Genomic DNA, 21,670 nt, shown 5'->3' on the forward strand with positions numbered 1-21,670 from the left:
CCCAAGACCGACTCTGGGAAGATCCCTGTGCCAACCTGGTCAACAAGAAGCCATTCACCTAATCTAAATTTAGGATGAATTCAACAAGCCCATTGAATCATATTACAAAATGTGAGACATTCAGGCCCAGTTTGAGGGATAGTTGCATAGAAATGAATAATGGTTGTTGTTTCTGGGCAACAAAGGTGGAATTATTCAGTAAGATTCCTGTACAGCTGCCATTTCAGTTTTCTGGTGAGCCAGTTGTTGGATAATTTGAATTCATACCAACAAATTAGATAAATGTTTGAGGATCATATCAAATATCAAATGTCATTCAATTTAAACTGATTTAATATATAAAAAAGGCTGCTGTGGAAGCCTCTGTCTCCACAGATCACTTCTACTATTGAGGACCCAGATGTGGGCAAGGACATTGAGGAGGGTGAAACAAGATCTAAGACCGGCTGGACAGTGACTCTCTCTAGGCTGCTCCTTTAGCCTCTAACCTCACACCTGGGCAGCAGTCTAATTAGCTATACTGTCCTTCGCCAGAGTTGTGATGCTGTGAATGAACATTATAACCTACTTCCTACCATAGGGGGCCATCTTCACAAACCAACACTCGACCACCAAGCAGTAAACTGTCCAACGGAATAAGCTTAAGCCCTCAGCAAGATCCAAAATAAAATATATTGTGATTGTAATGAACACAAGGTGAGACAGAGAACCGGTTTCAAGCGCAGGGCGCAGCAGGTGATTATTGCAAAGGACCACAGGAGGAGGCAGGTAGCTGGGTCCAGGGGCAGGCAGAAGGTCATACACAGGGGCTATAAAAGGGCAACAGTACAGGCAGGGAAATTGCTAGTAACCTAGTCCAGGAGATCAGGCAATAGGCAGATAACAGTAAATCCGATAGGCTAAAGTACAGGCAAAAACTATCATACAAAAGCGGCATAAATCACAGAGGAACCCCCAGTGCTCAGAACAACATGTGTGTCACGCCCTGGTCGAAGTATTTTGTGTTTTTCTTCATGTATTTGGTCAGGCCAGGGCGTGACATGGGTTTTTGTATGTGGTGTGTAGCTTAGTGGGGTTGTAGCTTAGTGGGGTGTTCTAGGAAAGTCTATGGCTGTCTGAAGTGGTTCTCAATCAGAGGCAGGTGTTTATCGTTGTCTCTGATTGGGAACCATATTTAGGCAGCCATATTCTTTGGTTGTATTGTGGGTGATTGTCCTGAGGGCCTTGTTCGATGTTAGTTGACACAAGTATAGGCTGGTTCGGTTTTTGTTTCATTTATTGTTTTGTAGTGTTCGTGTTTAGTCGTGTTTACGTTTGTTTAAATAAACATGGATCGCAATCGACACGCTGCAGTTTGGTCCGACTCTCCTTCACCATATGAAAACCGTGACAATGTGTCACAAAACAAACAATACCTAACAGTGACTGGGTGCAAAGAACTGAACTATATAGCTTGTGTAAATGACATGCAGGTGAGTGATCAGGTGATTATAATTCAGATGATTGGAATCTGGAGAGTGAGCTGCGTTCAGGGGATCTAGGTGTTTGAGAGTGTGAGCTGGAAGCAGATGTTACAGTGATATCAATTTTTTTTAATTACTTTGCCATGAACGGGATCTTTTTCACTTACTAATACACTGGAGCCTTCAGTGGCCTCTCATTTAAACTGCACAGGATAATGCTGGTGGCCATCTGGTGGAGAATACAAGTGAAGAGAACATAGTGATGAATACTCATTTGAAGCTCTGAACCCCTGAGTTCCTTGATAGCTCAACAGGTTAGTGCTGGAGTGGCAAGCCAACTCCAACATGGGTTTGAATGCTAGCTTTGCCCAAGATGTTTGTATTTAAGTGTTCTAGACTTGTCTGGTTAAATATCACGGATGAGCACTTTTCAGGAGTGGCTCATGAGGTATATGCTGGGTTTTACACACCCAGCACTTCAAGGTCACATTTCTTGCAATGAGGGTTTGAGCCCCACTCAGTCTGTCTCTCCTTCATGGTGAAGTAGGAGGTGGTGTTGCTGGATCCAGTATCTGGTAAGTGGGCTGGGGTTGCGCAGGATGGTGCACTGGTAGGGATACCCCGTAGGGGAGGGGTAGATGGGGGCACTGGCTCCCCTGGGGATAGTGGAGGAAAGGCGTGCCTATTAGCAAAGGTGAAGGAAGAACAGGTCGGGTTAACACAGACATCTCTGTCATGTGAGGCATGGGTTCAAATCCTGCAACTATTATCTTCAAGCCTCTGATCATTTGCATGGTTAGATATGTCATGTCTCAATGGGTTAATGCGCACTCATTCAATTCCTAAACAATCAGCCCATTGACAGACACTATGTGCCACAGAGGTACAGCTCACAGCACTTAACAAAAAAAAAACACTTTTGACAGCTCTTCCAACCTATTTGAAATGAAAAGCAAACAAGACAGATCTGAGAACCTTGCGCCTGTTAATAATCATGGCAGTAATCCGAAATGGTAATGTTAGTCATGACCCCAGTCTTGCAATGCTGAAGAGAGGCATGCTTATGTGCCTGTTTGCGAAGCAAGGACCAAACATTGAAATAGGTGTAGAACTTTTACTGTGGATATGGACTAGAGATGGGAACGAGAATGGAGGGGAGGAAGCCACGTGCTGTAGATGAAGGATCCTTACCCGTGGACTGTAGTATAATAACACATAGCTGTTGGTAGGCTGCTGTGGTGATGGTGTCATTCTGAAGTATCTCAATGTGTGAAAGACAGTCATTTCAACCAATATTTTACTGACAGTATTTTTGTTGTTGTTGACAATCAACATTTGCTTGATCAGCCTCTTTCAGATCGTAGTTTATTATGGAGAATACATATGCTGCTTTGGCATATTGAACAAGGAATCACACGTAAGCTTTAGTCATGTTTGGCCCAGGTTTGTGCACCTGTTGTAGTGAATCTTCAGGTGGAGTTTGATATCCTCCTGTGGATTAAATACATTTAAATAAAAATGTGTCTTAGCAGATGCTCAAAGCGATTTACAGGAACAATTAGGGTTGAGTGCCTCCCTCAAGGGCAAATCAACATATTTTTTATTTAGTCAGCTTGGGGACTCAAAACAGAAACTTTTTGGTTACTGGCCCAACGCTCTTAACCACTAGGCTACCTGGTGCCCGTAAAAGAAGAAGAACAGGGTGTGGCAGGTCAGGAGGGCAGAGGAGGCTGGTGGGTGGTGCCATAGGAGGATGTACTCATTGTAATGGCTAGAATGGATTATATTGAACTGTATCAAACATATGGAAACCACATGTTTGAATCCGTTCCATTAATTCCAATCCAGCCATTACAATGAGCCCATCCAAAAAAAGAAACGTCCCTTTTTCATTATCGCGCGAAGATAATTTGTAAAATTCAAAATAACTTCACAGATCTTCATTGTAAAGTGTTTAAACACTGTTTCCCAATTTAATGAGCATGCACCTGTGGAAAGGTCGTTAAGACACTAACAGCTTACAGACGGAAGGCAATTAAGGTCACAGTTATGAAAAACTTAGGACACTAAAGAGGCCTTTCTACGGACTCTGAAAAACACAAAGAAAGATGCCCAGGATCCCTGCTCATCTTTGCGAACATGCCTTAGGCATGCTGCAAGGAGGCATGAGGACTGCAGATGTGGCCAGGGCAATAAATTGCAATGTCCATAACTGTTGTAAAGCAGGTCCTCACCAGACATCACTGGCAACAACGTTGCCTATTGTCACAAACCCACCGTCGCTGGACCAGACAGGACTGGCAAAAAGTGCTCTTCACTGACGAGTCGTGGTTGTCTCACCAGGGGTTATGGTCGGATTTGCGTTTATCGTCGAAGGAATGAGCATTACACCGAGGCCTGTACTCTGGAGTGGGATCTATTCGGAGGTGGAGGGTCTGTCATGGTCTGGGGAGGTGTGTCACAGCATCATTGGACTGAGCTTGTTGTCATTGCAGGCAATCTCAAAGCTGTGCGTTACAGGGAAGACATCCTTCTCCCTCATGTGGTACCCTTCCTGCAGGCTCATCCTGACATGACCCTCCATCATGAAAATGCCACCAGCCATACTGCTCATTCTGTGTATGATTTCCTGCAAGACAGGAATGTCAGTGTTCTGCCATGGCCAGTGAAGTGCCCGGATCTCAATCCCATTGAGCACGTCTGGGACCTGTTGGATCGGAGGGTGAGGGCTAGGGCCATTCCCCCAAGAAATGTCAGGGAACTTGCAGGTGCCTTGGTGGAAGAGTGGGTCAACATCTCACAGCAAGTACTGGCAAATCTGGTGCAGTCCATGAGGAGGAGATGCACTGCAGTACTTAATGCAGCTGGTGGCCACAACAGATACTGTTACTTTGATTTTGACCCCCCTCCCCTTTGTTCAGGGACACATTATTCAATTTCTGTCACTTCTGTGGAACTTGTTCAGTTTATGTCTCAGTTGTTGAATCTTGTTATGTTCATACAAATATTTACACATGTTCAGTTTGCTGAAAATAAATGCAGTTGACAGTGAGAGGACGTTTCTTTTTTTGCTGAGTTTATATGTCCTCCCACCAGCTTCCTCTGGGTCAAGGTGTTTAGTAAAGTAGAGATATGGATGTGGGACAGAGGATCACCTGGAGGGAAGAGGAGGAACCTATTAACTCTAAGATAACAACACCTGAATAATGCATGCCAGTACGGTATTGCAATAATAAATACACCTGTTCAACAAAAGATGTAGGTCTGTATTTGCAACACCAGGGGGCATATTTGTAACACAGAATCTCCCACATACTGAATGACCTGACATTTGACCAGACCGAGGTAGAAGATAACTCCAATATCACTCAAATCTATGGTTGTCATAACCATGGTTTGCCATAATCCTATAATCAAGATTACGCATCTACTTCTTCGTTATCAGCATGCGATTAGTAAAGCTATGCAAATTCCATTGAAAACATACAGTTGTGGATATATTCTCTGAAAAGTACCCAATTCGTCTCCTCCGACCCAACTCCAACAGTGACCATCTCATCTCTTCCTCTAAGCAGTGGGAGGGTATAAAGCAACCCACATACCATCAGGAAATAATATTAGAATAGAATATCCAGTTAACACAACATGATATACAGAGACCTGCTCTGTATTTATAGGTACAGAAATCACAGTTCCTCTCAGAGCATCTCCTTCCTTATTGACTCCACCTCAGTTAAGCAGAGCTCCAATCAGCTAGTGTAGTGTAGTGATATCTGTAGGTCAGGAGTCATCGTCACCCAACCTTCAACCCCCAGCTGTCACATTACTATATACAGTGCCTTGCGAAAGTATTCGGCCCCCTTGAAACTTTGCGACCTTTTGCCACATTTCAGGCTTCAAACATAAAGATATAAAACTGTATTTTTTTTGTGAAGAATCAACAACAAGTGGGACACAATCATGAAGTGGAACGACATTTATTGGATATTTCAAACTTTTTTGGGGAAAAAAAAGGTGGCGCTACAAAGTATTAACTTAAGGGGGATGAATAATTTTGCACGCCAAATTTTTCAGTTTTTGATTTGTTAAAGTTTGAAATATCCAATAAATGTCGTTCCACTTCATGATTGTGTCCCACTTGTTGTTGATTCTTCACAAAAAAATACAGTTTTATATCTTTATGTTTGAAGCCTGAAATGTGGCAAAAGGTCGCAAAGTTCAAGGGGGCCGAATACTTTCGCAAGGCACTGTACCTCTTATCAGTAGGTGACCTGGTTTAGGACCAGCTACATCTGTCTGTACTTGTCCTTCAGTCTCAGTCTCTCGGTCTCTCCGCTGGCACGGCTGCTGCTGGGACCTACATACACCACAGACAGAAACACACACCACCATGGGTTGCTGTAACAAGCTGTGTGGGCGAAAGGCTGGAATTGGGGCTGGAATTGCGGTGTCCGTATTAGGTATAATCCTTATCCTCGTGGGGAACAATATCATCCATCAGACTGTTACAAAGGTGAGTGTCAGCTGGCTAGAGCTGTAACCATTGTGGATTTATGAGAGGTCCATTTAGGAAAAAGTGGTTTGCTGCTAGCGAGAAAGGGACATGAGAGTAGATTCTAAACAGTAAGTGAAAGAAACATCTTAATTTGTTCAATCTCTTGAATATTTTGCATCTAAAAAGTTGACATAACTTAAATAAATGAGTGAAGAGATTGCTGCTTTACTCAAAATCAGGGCACTGATTAGAAAGTGTTTCTGTCTGTCTGGTGAAGGTAGGAATCGGTCATCGAGCCTGGGACCACAGCCTGGGACAACTGGGTGTCTGCAGACACACCTGTCTACAGACAGTTCTGGCTCTTTGACGTGCAGAACCCACAGGACGTGGTGGAGAATGGGTCAAAGCCCACATTGGTGGAGAAAGGGCCCTACACATACAAGTAGATCCCTACTCACTCAGATGCCTCTAAAAGATCAACAAAATGATGTATATATGATGTCCATCATCTCTGTTAGGTGATTTCAATGCTGTATAGAGGAAGAAAACCTATGGTGTTGTTCATTTCCACTTTGTATTCTAAATAGAATTGGATGACTTTGAATTATAAATTGCTCTTTAATATCCACTACTAATATAGATGAAGAGAAAACACCTCTATTTTAATACATCTAATCTAGAATCCAATATAATATGATATAATGTACGAGAGATTAAAAGTCACTGGGTGAGAAAGCAGGAGACGATAGGGTGGGTGACACTCGTCCGTGTGTGTCTCTCTACCCATCAGGACGCGGTACTTGCCCAAAGAGAACATCACGGCCAACCCAGAGAACCACACCATCTCCTTCCTGCTCCCTGCGGGGGCCATATTTGAGCCCTCCCTGTCTGTGGGGTCTGAGGAGGACAGTGTCACCTCCCTCAACCTGGCTGTGGCTGTAAGTGGGTGACACCTCATTACCTTGTGATGGCTCTCTCTACCTGTCTGAGTGGATGTTGTGTATTCCACCTCTGTCGATGTTCCTTTGTCTGGAGTAGAGCAAAAGGACAATAAGGAGAGCTGGGGTTGAAGGGAATCAATTGTCTGGATTATATGAGCACAACATAAGTTATGGGGCCCTAGCTTTCACTGTCTTTACAAACCACAACTTATTTAGTTGTGAGTCTGGCTGTGGTGGTCTCACAACACTCCAGTGTTATTGTGAATGTTTGGTTGAAGTGCACAAGTACAGTGCCTTAGGAAAGTGTTCAGATCCCTTGACTTTTCCACATTTTGTTACATTACAGCCTTATTTTAATATGGATTTTTTCCCCCCTCGTCAATTTACACACAATACCCCATAATGACAAAGCAAAAACAGGCTTTTAGAAATTGAAAGATCACATTTACATAAGTATTCAAACCCTTTACTCAGTACTTTGATGCTACAAGCTTGGCACACCTGTATTTGGGGAGTTTGTCCCATTCTCTGTCAGGTGGGGAGCGTCGCTGCACAGCTATTTTCAGCTCTCTCCAGAGATGTTAGATCAGGTTCAAATCCGGGCTCTGGCTGGGCCACTCAAGGACATTCAGAGACTTGTCCCGAAGCCACTCCTGTGTAGTCTTGCCAGGTTTCCTCCAGACCTGATGCTTGGCATTCAGGCCAAACAGTTCAATCTTGGTTCCATCAGACCAGAGAATCTTTAGCTGCTTTTTGGCAAACTCCAAGCAGGCTGTCATGTGCCTTTTACTGAGGAGTGGCTTCCGTCTGGCCACTCTACCATAAAGGCTTGATTGGGGGAGTGTGGCGGAGATGCTTGTTCTTCTAGAAAGTTCTCCCATCTCCACAGAGGAACTCTACAGCTCTGTCAGAATGACCATCAAAACTCCTTCGACCTCATGGCTTGGTTTTTGGTTTTTGCTCTGACATGCACTGTCAACTGTGTGCCTTTCTCAATCATAAATGTACCACAGGTGGACTCCAATCAAGTTGTAGAAACATCTTGGCCTCCCAAGTGGCACAGTGGTCTAAGACTGTGCCACTAGAGATCCTGGTTCGAGGCCAGGCTCTGTCGCAGCCAACAGGGAGACCCATGGCGCGGCGCACAATTGTCCCAGCGTCGTCCGGGTTAGGGGAGGGTTTGGCCGGCAGGGAGACCCATGGCGCGGCGCACAATTGTCCCAGCGTCGTCCGGGTTAGGGGAGGGTTTGGCCGGCAGAGACCCAAGAAGCAGTGCGGCTTGACTGGGTTGTGTTTCGGAGGACTCACGGCCTTCCTGACCTTTGCCTCTCCGAGTCCGTATGGGAGTTGCAGAGATGGGACAGGATTGGATACCACGAAATTGGGAAGAAAAGTGGCATTTAATTATTATTTTTTTAAGTAAAGAAAAAAAGAAAAGAAAAAGAAAAAGGATGAAACAGGAAGCACCTGAGCTTCATTTCGAGTCTCATAGCAAAGGGTCTGAATACTTATGTAAATAATGTATTTCTGTTTCTGTTGCAATCCTCTATCTGTATGAGCCGGGGAAGCAGTAATATGCCGGTGTGCTGACATTATGTAATGTACTCGTTTTGAATAATGGAAATGCAACTTCCTTTTTCTTCTCCTTCCTTTCAGGGTGGGTACAAGTTGTTTCCCCCATGGGTACTGGAAGCTGCAATGAACTTAAACAATGTCTCCCTCTTCCAGCGACTGACAGTGAGGGAAATACTCTGGGGTTACAAAGACCCCATTCTGAAAGGGACACTGGGCCTCTTTTTTCCTGTAAGCTCACCAGCATATCAGTTTCATACACCAGCATATCATTTTCATACACCTTCCCTTTATAGAATAATACAAATCCTTTATTTTCACACACCTTCCCTTTATAGAATAATACAAATCCTTTATTTTCACACACCTTCCCTATATAGAATAATACAAATCCTTTATTTTCACACACCTTCCTTTTATAGAATACAAATCCTTTATTTTCACACACCTTCCCTATATAGAATAATACAAATCCTTTATTTTCATACACCTTCCTTTTATAGAATAATACAAATCCTTTATTTTCACACACCTGCCCTATATAGAATAATACAAATCCTTTTTCACACACCTTCCCTATATAGAATAATACAAATCCTTTATTTTCACACACCTTCCCTATATAGAATAATACAAATCCTTTATTTTCACACACCTGCCCTATATAGAATAATACAAATCCCTTTTCACACACCTGCCCTATATAGAATAATACAAATCCTTTATTTTCATACACCTTCCCTATATAGAATAATACAAATCCTTTTTCACACACCTTCCCTTTATAGAATAATACAAATCCTTTATTTTCACACACAAATCTTCCTTTTATAGAATAATACAAATCCTTTATTTTCATACACCTTCCCACACACCTTCCCTATATAGAATAATACAAATCCTTTATTTTCACACACCTTCCCTATATAGAATAATACAAATCCTTTATTTTCACACACCTTCCCTATATAGAATAATACAAATCCTTTATTTTCACACACCTTCCCTATATAGAATAATACAAATCCTTTATTTTCACACACCTTCCCTATATAGAATAATACAAATCCTTTATTTTCACACACCTTCCCTATATAGAATAATACAAATCCTTTATTTTCACACACCTTCCCTATATAGAATAATACAAATCCTTTATTTTCATACACCTTCCCTATATAGAATAATACAAATCCTTTATTTTGTTTTATATGTACGTTATTCCAAAAAATACCAATCTACATTATTTATGTTACATTCACTGAAAATGTAAGAATAATGTAATGTGTGATGTGCTGTTTCCTCAGTACAACGGCACCTATGATGGGCCATACAGTGTCTTCACAGGCAAGGATGACATCTCTAAAGTGTCTATCATTGACAGCTGGCAGGAGGAAAAGTGAGTCTATCTTGAGCCTCCACATACTGAAGTTGATGGAGAGTTGTTGTGAGGGTTGAATCCAAATAGTGCAATGAGTGCACGCTAACCTTCCCCCCATATCATAACAGGGACCCATGATGGAATTCTCTTACCGTTTTTCTGTTACCGGATGTAAATCCACTTCACCTACTGTAATATCAATAAACAAAATAAAAAATTAATGTTGTAATTCTGTTAGAAAAATGTGCATCTGCACAGTTCTAGTAAATGTGTTTTTCTGACATTTTCTGTGTAAATTGTTCAAAGTAGTCCTTGTGCATAGAGTTGCATGGTTTGTTGTTAAACTTTTAAATCAATGCTTTTTGTTTGGCGTACATCTTAAAGTGAAACATCTGAGTCTGTTACCGTAGGGTCCATATTGTCAGTTCAGTCTAATGACATCATGGATTTAAAGAAAAAAAGAAAAAAAATGGTCCGGTGTGGGGGCCTCAAGGAAAAAAATGCCAGGGCCAATTTATTGTCCCAATCCACCCCTGAATATAGGTAGTTTTGTCTGGGTCGTATTACCCAATAACTGATTGCTTTACTGACTTCTCTCTAATAGGAAGGTGTCTTTCTGGAACAACACATACTGCGACATGATCAACGGCACAGGTACAGTCACCCAAACACACAGACAGCAGACAACTTGCATTGAATCACTGTCTTGTTGAATTACATTTTACTCACACAACCAAAACATTTCAAATGCATAATAAATCAATTAAGAACACTGGAGAATCATTACTGAATCATCTTATACTCCCATGGTTAATATATTACATTCTATGTGCTTTACCTTTGTTCTGACTATTTTCATCAGATTGCTCGTCATTCTCTCCCTTCCTGGACAAGAAGAAGCCTCTGTACTTCTTCTCCCCTGACATCAGCAGGTGGAGTGATCATTTACCTATTGGGGTGGATAGTAATGTTCAGACCTAATGTAGACTGGTGTTACGGTATACGAAGACAAGTGGAGATGATAACTCAATGTTCAGATCTCATGTAGACTGGTGTTATGGTATACAATACAAGTGGAGATGATAACTCAATGTTCAGATCTCATGTCGACTGGTGTTATGGTATACACATACAAGTGGAGATGATAACTCAATGTTCAGACCTAATGTAGACTGGTGTTATGGTATACAAGTGGAGATGATAACTCATCAATGTTCAGATCTCATGTAGACTGGTGTTACGGTATACGAAGACAAGTGGAGATGATAACTCAATGTTCAGATCTCATGTAGACTGGTGTTATGGTATACGAAGACAAGTGGAGATGATAACTCAATGTTCAGATCTCATGTAGACTGGTGTTATGGTATACGAAGACAAATGGAGATGATAACTCAATGTTCAGATCTCATGTAGACTGGTGTTATGGTATACACATACAAGTGGAGATGATAACTCAATGTTCAGACCTAATGTAGAAGTGGAGATGATAACTCATCAATGGTGTTATGGTATACACATACAAGTGGAGATGATAACTCAATGTTCAGATCTCATGTAGACTGGTGTTATGGTATACGAAGACAAATGGAGATGATAACTCAATGTTCAGATCTCATGTAGACTGGTGTTATGGTATACACATACAAGTGGAGATGATAACTCAATGTTCAGATCTCATGTAGACTGGTGTTATGGTATACGAAGACAAGTGGAGATAACTGATTATGTTTTGCAGTGCCCCTAGTCTGTAAAACAACTTCTATCAGTTTTAATCCTGTTCACTGCCGTCATACAGTCAATAGAAATGTACTACTTGTTTATCACCCCCCTTGAAGTCTGGAAGGGACTCTTCACTAAGTAGGGCCCCTGATCTTCTATTCCCATCATCACTTTTGAAGATGCCCTTTTAATCATGACCACAAGAGGTCAGGCCCCCGAAAAACAAAGAGCCTTGTCTCATAAAAGCACTGTTCTTCAATGTCTTCAGGTCTGTGTCAGCTGAGTATGAGAGGAGCCTGAACCTGAAGGGGATCGAGGTGTACCGGTTCAAACTTCCCCCGCTCACCTTAGCCTCCCCTGCAGTCAACCCAGACAACCAGTGCTTCTGCACGGACTCCGTGGTCTCTAAGAACTGCACATTGGCCGGAGTCCTGGACATCAGCTCCTCTCGTGGTGAGGGACACGGGCAACAGTCACTAACTGGTTCCTGCACTGCTGGACATCAGCAGATAAAAATCATAATATGATCTATTAGCACAGTATGAATGGCACAGAAGTCTAATAAAATTTATATTTTTGTCATGTTAGCAGACGCTCTTATCCAGAGAGACTTACGGGAGCAATAAATGGTTAATAGCAACTAGCATTTACTGCAGTTCCATTGGACTACAAGCAGGTCCCAGAGTTTTTCCTGGTCAGGGAAAACTGTGGGTTCGACACGTACTGTATGCATGTCCTGTGTACAGTACCAGGTGATCAACGTGTCCATCTTTGATATTCTCAACCAGGACAACCAGTCTATATCTCCCTGCCTCACTTCCTGCATGGTAGTCCATACCTGGTTGAAGATGTGGAGGGCCTTGGTCCTAGTGAGGAGCATCACGTCACGTTCCTGGATGTGGAACCGGTGAGAGCCCTGCGTCCATTCACCTTTCACCTCTGACCTCTAGGAGATGTCAAATGACCTTCCCAACTATGCAGTCATCTGTGAATACGCTCCCAAAAAAGTCTTAGCACGCATAGTATTCTTGTGCTGTTCTCTCAATAAGCGACATCCTTTTGCTCTCCCATCTATTTAGATTTTGACATATCCTGATTGTCTGTTGCTGGCGTGTACTGTACAGTAGGCCTAACTGCTGTGGGAATAAATGTGTTTGGTGTTTGTTTGTTTCTGTCAGACAACAGGGTTCAGTCTGAGGTTCGCTAAGAGACTGCAGGTGAACATGATGTACAGCCCCTCCAAGATCATCACGTAGGTTTAATGTCTCGGTCTATTATTTTCCCGTACTTTACTATTGTATGTACAGACACTCATCCAAGGATATCTCGCTCTCATTACATATTCTCCAGGGTGTTAAAGTGAAGGATTACACCGCGCTCCCTATAGTTTGGCTAAACGTGGTAAGTCATTTGAGCTGTACTTACTGCTGCCAGGCCTTACTTCTAAAACTTTTTATTAACTTGCGTTTGTTATGGCATATTTCCAAATTAATTCCTGAGTATATAACCTCTCGTTTCTGTACGTGCTATACCTCAACGACTGTCTGTTTCCACAGACGGCATCCCTGGATGACGAGACAGCGGACAGGTTTAAGAAGGAGCTGTTATCTCGTGTTGACATGCTGGAGACGGTGCAGTTCACGCCGATAGGCTTAGGGTCAGCAGCCTCGGTACTCTGCACAGCGGCACATTGTTTGGTAAGCAGAAACAACAACAAGCTTGTGTGAGAGGGACAATGCTGCTGGGCAACAGAGGAACAGCGGGGGTACAAGGACAGTGTGCTGTAACTTGTCACTTAATATCAGGCACGTTCATCATTTGTGTTATTTACAATGTCAAAATTCTTGCTCTGATACAAAGCAAGGATATATTGTAGACATTGTGGGAGTTAGAATGTACTTCTTTGTACAAATTCTTATAAAACTGTTCCTTTGTGATTGTAATTTGATTGGCACACAACTCCCGGCTAGATTTTGGTCAGAGATTTTGAAAGCTAGAATATACGGCGGTTGAAATTGCTATGACATTAATGTAGCGAACATTCATGACTCCAATAAAAATAAATCAAGCTGATTCAAATGTATTCAACTTAATCTCAGCACCCACTGAAGTTGAGCCATGAATATCAATGGAGGCAGGAACGGGGAGGAAGTGAAGTTGTTTTATGATACCCTGCTTCTCAAGGGGTCTTAAGTAGAGTTGATACTCTGCTTCTCAAGGGGTCTTAAGTAGGGTTATGGCACGGCATGAGTCTAGCTTAAACTGGCCCACCTAACCAGCTTAGGTTCTCTCATTACTGGAACAAACCGCTCTATTGTACATTTGAAGCCAAATTATTCAGTTTCCCTTTCACCTCATGTGGCCCGTAAATCAAAGTGAGAGTGAAAACACCCCCATACGGATGATTATTCTGTGGTTTCTGCATGGCACTTGGGTTTGTTTGGTAAGAAAGCACTGCTTTTCCCCGCAAGGAACCCTCCCTTAGTTTTAAAAGGTGACCATTTGCCGGTTCCCGGGGCGCTTTGATACCACTGTCTACTCGAGAGTACAGTAACAGTGGAAAGTGTTTCATTGAGATTGCTCGTTCAATCTGTACTTGCGTTCGGGCTCCTCAGCTCTCTAGCCTTCCCTGCACCAGCACACTAAAGCAGCCATTTTCTTTCTAAGCCATATCTTCTAAGATGTGGCTGTTTGAAAATGAATAATAAGTACTGAATATGAATCTACAAACAGAAACTAACCAATATTCAATGCTAGTTCTAACAGCAGCTACTGATATCTTCATGTAAATATTCTGAAGGAAAGTAGGCCATGCCTAAGTATAATTTCTCAAGTATTTAAACTTGTGGGTACCTAATAAATCACATTGTAAATCTATTCAGCTTCACTTGGAGTCATTACACTGTTTCCCAGAATTCTTTCCCTTTTCCCATATCCACCCCATTTGCATGGGCAGCTTCTTCCTACCCATAATTCCTCAGAAGGGACCCCTGACCTTTTTCTCAATATTAATGCTGCATTCACGTGCTCGTCGGAACTCGGAAACTTACATTTTCGACATGCTAACTGGTTGTAGTTATTATACACGTACCGCGTTCAACCAGTTAGCAAGATGGACATTTCCGACTAGCACATGAACACGGCAAATATCTAGCCAACAGAACAGTAATGTGATTTGTTTTCATTAATCATACAATTTTATCAGTGGAAGCTGCTGAGGGGAGGATGGCTCATAATAAATGGCTGGAATGGAGTCAATGGAATGGCATCAAACACATGGAAACCATGTCTAAGATGTATTTGATACCACTCCACCAATTCCACTCTCGACATACCAATAAGCCCCCCAAATAAGGTGCCACCAACCTCATGAATTCCATACATTCAATAAATCAATGTAATTCCTAAGCATGACTGAACAGTGAAAGTGTATCACATTTGAAGAGATAAGTGTAATATGGGGACTTCCTGCTCCTTGGAATGATCCGGTTGTTTCCTCTCCTGTCAGATTCATCTCTGACTACTTACAACCTAAATGTAGGAAATTCAAAGTAGTTTCTAAATGCATTTATTCAGGCTGTCATTACATTAATAAATAGAAATACACCAGTTTTATGATGACATGGAAATGACATTGAACATCACTATGACGACACTTGTTAAAAGTTTGACTCGACCTAAACTCGTCAGTCTAGAGATTTGTTAAGGAAAAGCCAGACCTTCAAAAAATATTTTGTCAAAAAGAAAATATAGCTCTACGATTTGCAGATACGGTCAAGAATATTTGATTAAATATGTTAAATTATATACACTAGGGTCACATTCCAAAGCGCAGATCCACAAAAACTGGACACAATGACATAAGTTACAATGATGAAAATAAAGAATGAAAAACTTTGTACACATACCGACCCTGAATACATCTACACAGACTATACTTCTGAGACAAACAGGAAAGGGCTATTCACACTATAGAAACAGAGAATCAGCCAATCTGACCATCTCACAAACTGTGAATGAAATGATTAGAATGATATTCAAGTTAAATGGTCATCATGGTTATTTTTGATCGTGTCTGCCTTGCTGTACGTGAAATTAAAACTCCGTAAGGAGATGAAATATATCTCATCAAATCATGGATCAAGAAAATGCAAACCCCAAAATCAGGAGTGTACATGTACCTGAATACAAAAGCTATACTATATACTATATATAGTATATACTATACTCACTGCTATACTCCCTCAGTATAAAACCAATCCAGCGATGTATTGCAAATAGCCACAAAGTTTAGATGGATTTTATATACATGAACATGCTTATGTGCTGACGACAGTATCGTACACTATCGAAGAGATACTTGTGCAGTATGGCACAATGTCCCGTACCATTTAAGAACAGAAATGTTCCAAGTAACGTGAATAAATACAGGAAAGACGACATAAAATGTTAGGTCACAGCATTCTATGACCTTTGTCCTGTTCAACATGATGTTTAGAATATGACCGAGTAAGGATTGTGAACATGTCGGGTGGTCTTACCAGTGTTCCTGTAATAAATTGAGCAGAATCCCTCCCAACAAAGGTTCTTTGCTCACACAGCGCTACGTGTTCTAGTGTAACGGTACTGTCCATATGGGTGGCAGCTGAGCTGGAGGTGTACTTTGGCCTAGCCACTGTTTCAATTTCCAAGGCTGGGATATTTTTATTGGGACCACTTACTATGGACAATATGCCTTTTGTATAGGCTGTGCTGCTATTTTATCTGGTGTTAGGAGGGATAGAGTTCCTCCATAGAGACAGAGCTACAATGTGAACATAGAAACGGGTCATACAATGAGAGATTTGTTTCTGATATTGACGACAGCCCTGTCGTTTTGTCAAAATGTAAAGCTGTAATAGGTGGTAGTTGTAAACAGTGTTCATGTGGATGAATATGATATGAATATGAGTCAAGGTTCAGTTGCAGAGCAGAGTGTAAACAACTAGGGTGCTCCCTATGAAACACCCCTCTTGGATATACAAATTAATATGCCAATGATCTCCCTACTCAATCACAATCTTTACCATCTGTAAGTCCAGGTTTGTTCTCCTTGGACCAGACATCCATCCATACTAAGCCATTATATGCTGCCTGATGCATTTCCCCATGCTGTAAATGTCTATACGGAATATACTACAATACTGTTATCAGACCATTGCCTACTGTATAGCGTGACTACAGTATATATGTGTGGCAAGTATTATCATAGAACTATGGGAGCAGCATTAAATGCAGTAAGTCATCCTGTGTATTTAGCCTACGACACCTGAACCCGATGCCTAAATCCACACATCTCCATGTGTCCTTTACACCTCTGCCTAAATGGTGAGTGTGACAGGATGTGAGGTGTGCATGTATATCACAGTCATCTGGTCAGTGTACCTCATGCATATAAGACTACAGACAGCCCCAGGCAGGGTGAGTTCCACTCTCTCCTTGTAAACCTACAGTAGCTGGAGCTGGGGAAGTGTTCAGTTCAGGTCCATTGCCTCTGGGCAGGGCGGGAGCTCGGGGGTTGTGTGTGTGTGTTCATGTATACCCCCTCTACACAGCCCTCGTCTCCACCAGTCAGACATCAGGCAGTTCCAGGTGGTTCCTGCGGTTGCGGCTCTTCCGGAGGTCTAGCAGGGGCTTGAGCTTGGCCATGTCACCCCGTAGGGGAGGCCCTCCCCTCGGCCCCTTCTGCTGCCTGGCCCCTTGCAGACTCTGGAGCTGCTTCCTCTCCTTACAGTACTGCTGTACGGCCAGGCTCTCTGCAGGGCTGAAGGCTGAGAGCAGGGCCTTGGGGTGCAGGGTGCTGGCCCAGGCCCAGGGAGACTGCTGCTTGTCCATCAGCACTGACACCATGGCCTCACTCAGGACACGCAGGCGGAGCTTGGCCACGGTGCGCTTGAAGGTGTTCTCCGTGGCCAGGCAATAGTACAGGCCCTGGTCTGACAGCTGGACGGAGCGGATGAGCAGGCCGTGGTCAGTGGCGACCACACGGTCACCCAGCTTCACCTGGAAGGGGGAAAGAGAGGTATCAGCAGAATGGTGTTAATTGTCCTATAGCATAACAAAATTATCCCACAGCATGATCTATAGTCAAGTAAATCGAGCAAAAACAAATCAACTTAAAGTGGCACTCCAGTCTCCTTTTCAGCTCATTTAACACTGGATTTACTTATCGTAAAGCACATCTCAATTTGGTGGTCCAGAATGTCATGACATAGCACAAGGTGGGGGGGCTTTACTCCTTTGTTCTCTATTGTCCCACAAGCAAGGGGGGAGGTCCATGACATCACGACTTCCCATCAGCCCAACGCCATAAATGTCCTACTCCTTGAAGTTTGCAGTTATGTCTAAAAAAAACAATTTTGCTATAAAAAAAAATAAATAAATGTTTTACCCTCTAGTGTCCTTTACTGTATGAATACTGGGGATATTGCTTTTCAATAGTAAAAGGTCAAAAATGGCAGGAGGAAGTCTTTAAACAGTTCACCTGGAATACTCATTTTCATGAGCTACAAACAGTGAAATCTGTAAAAAAAAAAAAAAAATTTTATCAAAAGAACAGGTTCTCTTTGCACAGCCCCGTATCATTTCTCATGACCTGATGGGCAGCAGGAAGTCTTAGAGGGTGTCAGTAATGTGAAATGTTTCCCCCGTTGAGAATAGACTCATTAGTTAGGTCCCATATCACATGTGACCTACAGTATATCACTACTCATTATCTTGTTACACAGCCAATAAATACTTTACAACGTCATCCGAGGCATGACGTGATAGTGGTCTGATATTACTTCAAACACGTCATCGAAGGATACCTACTCAATCCTCCTTTACATCATGGGATTCCATTTTTGCCTAAAACGTCATTGATTTGCAAGAAACTGGAGTCGGAATTGAGCCAATTGAGCCAGCTCTGACATTGAACACACAGAATGAATCCTTCGATTTCTATGGTTCAACCCAGCTTCTCAATGAACTTTGACTCGGGAAGGTGTTGTCTGACCTCTTTCCTCCTGTCATTGTCTCTGTGGATGAGCCAGCGGACGGAGGCCTGAGGGGACTTAGGAAGACACTCTAGGAAGGTGGTGTTGTTCTTCACTCCATACTGGGTCATCTCCACCGCGTTCCTGTATGCTGAAACAAGGGTGTTTGACAGACATAAACCACACAACAGGATGATTGTGGGTTAGACACCTGCAGTACAACCAAACCCTCACAGTCACTAGGGGGTGAATCCTAAACTTGCACTTAAGTCTAATTTTCAATTAGTCTCCCATTGAAATTTGACTCAAGTTAAGATTATCCCCCAAGTACGCTCGTTTGTCAGATTGCATCCCCACTGAGATGCACTTCATATCTGTATAGTAGAACAAGCTTGGTTGACCTGGTCTTTAACTGACAGCATTGTCATCTGATGTGTCCCAGCCAACTAGCTCATCCCCATGCTGGATGGATGACAGGGTATAGACTAATTAGCACCAGTGACCATATGGTTTAGTCCCATGACATATGTTAATTTACACAGACTTATACTGGAATGTATCACTATGGGGACCGTAGCGCCTCCCCTTGTTAGACAGCTTGCCGACAGCTGATTGAGTGAATCATCTCTGTATAGTCTGTTTGTTTACTCTCTCACACTCTCTCAAGGGGACAATACAGTAAAACACTATGCACCTGCTGCTGACCCACAAGGGCCTGAACTCAAATGACCCATAAACCAACAGAATCTATGTTAGACCCTTTTAGAGTAAAATGAGTACAGCTGGGATAGACCAGCCACAGAGCAAATGAGTCGAGGAAATCAGATAAATGGATTAGCATACGAATGCCCTCTGTTGGCCAATTCAACAGAGCTGTGGGTTTCTCAGGCATTGGGCACACGTTGGCTGGATGTTGTCATACCTTTCAGGTTGAATCCTCTGCACTGAGTCAGTGGGTTGCCATGGATGATGTCCTGTCTTCTGCTCCTTCTGTATAGAAACCATAACCATCCAGAAATATTTCCAATGCCACAATACAGTACCCTAATATATATAATAATAATATATAAATAAATATATATATATATAAATAAATAAATAAATAAATAAATATTTATAAATAAAATGTACTATGAAGTGGCCTAACCGTTGAATCCTGTCAAATATATTGTATATCTAGTTTCATTGCCTACATAAACCAGTTGGAGAATACCTACCTTTCACAAAGCCCAGTAGCTTAGAAACATGGTTATACCAACCCTCCAGCCCATTATGAAAATTTCTAAAACCCCCAAATATCAACAGTGAGGAAGGACCACTGAGCCAGACAGGGGTGTGAGGAACATTTGACAGTGTTATTCCACTATATGGTTCAGTCGCCTCCCATCCAACAGCTACAGGGAGAGAGAGCTTAAACAGCAGGCTTTCTGAGTAAAGGGGCAGAGCTTCTGTTCCCTGACCAAGCTACACTTGAACTGTGGTTGACTGAAATGGCAGCTGAGCAGCCGGTGAGGAGGGAAACCAGAGGGGGGACTGTTCAAAGTAGAACGGTATCACTCACTGTGCTACGGCTGTGTTATGGCTATGGTTGGATCAATTCAAGAATACATGGTGTTTACACTGAGTATACCAAACACAGACAAGGACCGGGACAGGAACAGTGTCAGAACAGGGGGAACAGAATGACAACAATAATGCTGAAGTGGGGAACAACCTCTGGAACAGACAGATATCAGGGAGGTAATAAAAGCAGGTGATTGAGCCCAGGTGAGCCTGTCTTTATTCCCAGCTAATTCCCCATGAATAACACCTAAGCTATGTGAAGTGTTGCCCTATACTGTAACCCTTAACAACCTGGGTCCTCAGCAACAATGTTTTACGGGTAAAAGCAGACTGCACCATAGAGTGGAATAACACTGTAAAATGTTAATTGTGCCGCTCTGTTTGCTTTAGAGTGGTCTTTTCCCACAGTTGGCATTGTACTGTTGATGTTGACCCAAACCAGGGTCTGTAGTACCGTACCTCTTGCCAGTGGGGTAGAAGCGGGAGCAGCTCAGGCCGTCCCAGGCACAGTAGGGGTCTCTGGCCAGGCAGCAGTCTGCGCAGGCTGAGCCGTAGGCATGGCAACGGTGCAGAGACACTTGGGACACGCCGTGCTCTGAACTTACGTACAGCTGTTGCTGCGAGGCCAAACAGTTCAAATGTCAACCACACTGTTTGTTTTAACAAGTGGAAGCGTGACTTAACTAAGTTAAGCTCACGGACAAATATGGCTTATTATCATGCTTTCCGGCTGAGTCACAATTTTAATGCAGAAGATAAACTATTGCACTAGGCGATAGCAATGAGCTAATCAGCGTAGGGGCGGCAGCGTAGCCTAGTGGTTAGAGCGTTGGACTAGTAACCGGAAGGTTGCGAGTTCAAACCCCCGAGCTAGCTGACAAGGTACAAATCTGTCGTTCTGCCCCGTTCTGCCCCTGAACAGGCCGTCATTGAAAATAAGAATATGTTCTTAACTGACTTGCCTGGTTAAATAAAGGTAAAATAAAAAATTTAAAAATCAGAAGCATTTTGAAACAATATTGAGATACATTAAGCACTGGTTGCACATACTTACTTTTTTGGAAGATATTCTCAAGTTTGTCACTGGAGCTTGATTCTGGGAAGAAAGAAACATGCCACAATGTCAATAATATTACGAAACAAATGTTGTGACCCTATGTCATAAAAGTAATGGACCATAATAACTTTCTTATCATATTACATAAAACTGTAGGTGTGTTTGAGCTAGTCCTTGTTGCACATCGTGAATCTTAGAATGTAAAGGACCAAATGTATTTCCTGTGTAGGGGTCTTTTTACCAGCACTCAGGTTATCTAACATCCTATTGAATACCCTGTAACCGTCCACCGCGCGGCACTAGTAGGAACACTATGTGAGATCTCCATGACACGTCAAACTACACTAGTGGGAGACTGGGAGACCGGTGTAGTCCAGGTGCAGAGAGAGATTAGCTTGGTTGGGCCTTGATCACATGGATGACTTGCTTTGTTTATCAGGCTGAGATAAAACAGAGCTTG

The 21,670-nt window shown here is 42.6% G+C and overlaps 2 protein-coding genes across 5 annotated transcripts in view; one reads left to right on the forward strand and one right to left on the reverse strand.

The window, feature by feature from the left end:
• Positions 1-5,813: 5,813 nt before the first annotated feature.
• Positions 5,814-13,620, forward strand: LOC118370764 (platelet glycoprotein 4-like). The gene is given in 12 exon segments (XM_052460700.1): positions 5,814-5,976; positions 6,240-6,400; positions 6,749-6,896; positions 8,556-8,702; positions 9,779-9,870; positions 10,457-10,506; positions 10,715-10,784; positions 11,843-12,027; positions 12,363-12,481; positions 12,753-12,830; positions 12,925-12,975; positions 13,131-13,620. Coding segments are annotated over 12 exon segments (1,395 nt in total). The 5' UTR covers positions 5,814-5,853; the 3' UTR covers positions 13,302-13,620.
• Positions 13,621-15,126: 1,506 nt separating this feature from the next.
• The window catches only part of LOC118370754 (semaphorin-3C), a 57,282-nt gene continuing 50,738 nt past the window's right edge, over positions 15,127-21,670 (reverse strand). For all 4 annotated transcript variants that reach the window (XM_052460570.1, XM_052460571.1, XM_035755863.2 and 1 more), the window contains 5 exons: positions 21,208-21,249; positions 20,613-20,770; positions 19,513-19,580; positions 18,611-18,741; positions 15,127-17,616 (listed from right to left, as the gene is read on the reverse strand). In XM_052460570.1, coding sequence (XP_052316530.1) covers positions 17,185-17,616; positions 18,611-18,741; positions 19,513-19,580; positions 20,613-20,770; positions 21,208-21,249 — 831 coding nt within the window. In that variant the 3' untranslated portion in view covers positions 15,127-17,184. The remainder of the gene's footprint in view (positions 17,617-18,610; positions 18,742-19,512; positions 19,581-20,612; positions 20,771-21,207; positions 21,250-21,670) is intronic.

The sequence above is a fragment of the Oncorhynchus keta genome, chromosome 13 (assembly GCF_023373465.1).
Source record: "Oncorhynchus keta strain PuntledgeMale-10-30-2019 chromosome 13, Oket_V2, whole genome shotgun sequence".
In the NCBI taxonomy this organism is placed as follows: domain Eukaryota; kingdom Metazoa; phylum Chordata; class Actinopteri; order Salmoniformes; family Salmonidae; genus Oncorhynchus; species Oncorhynchus keta.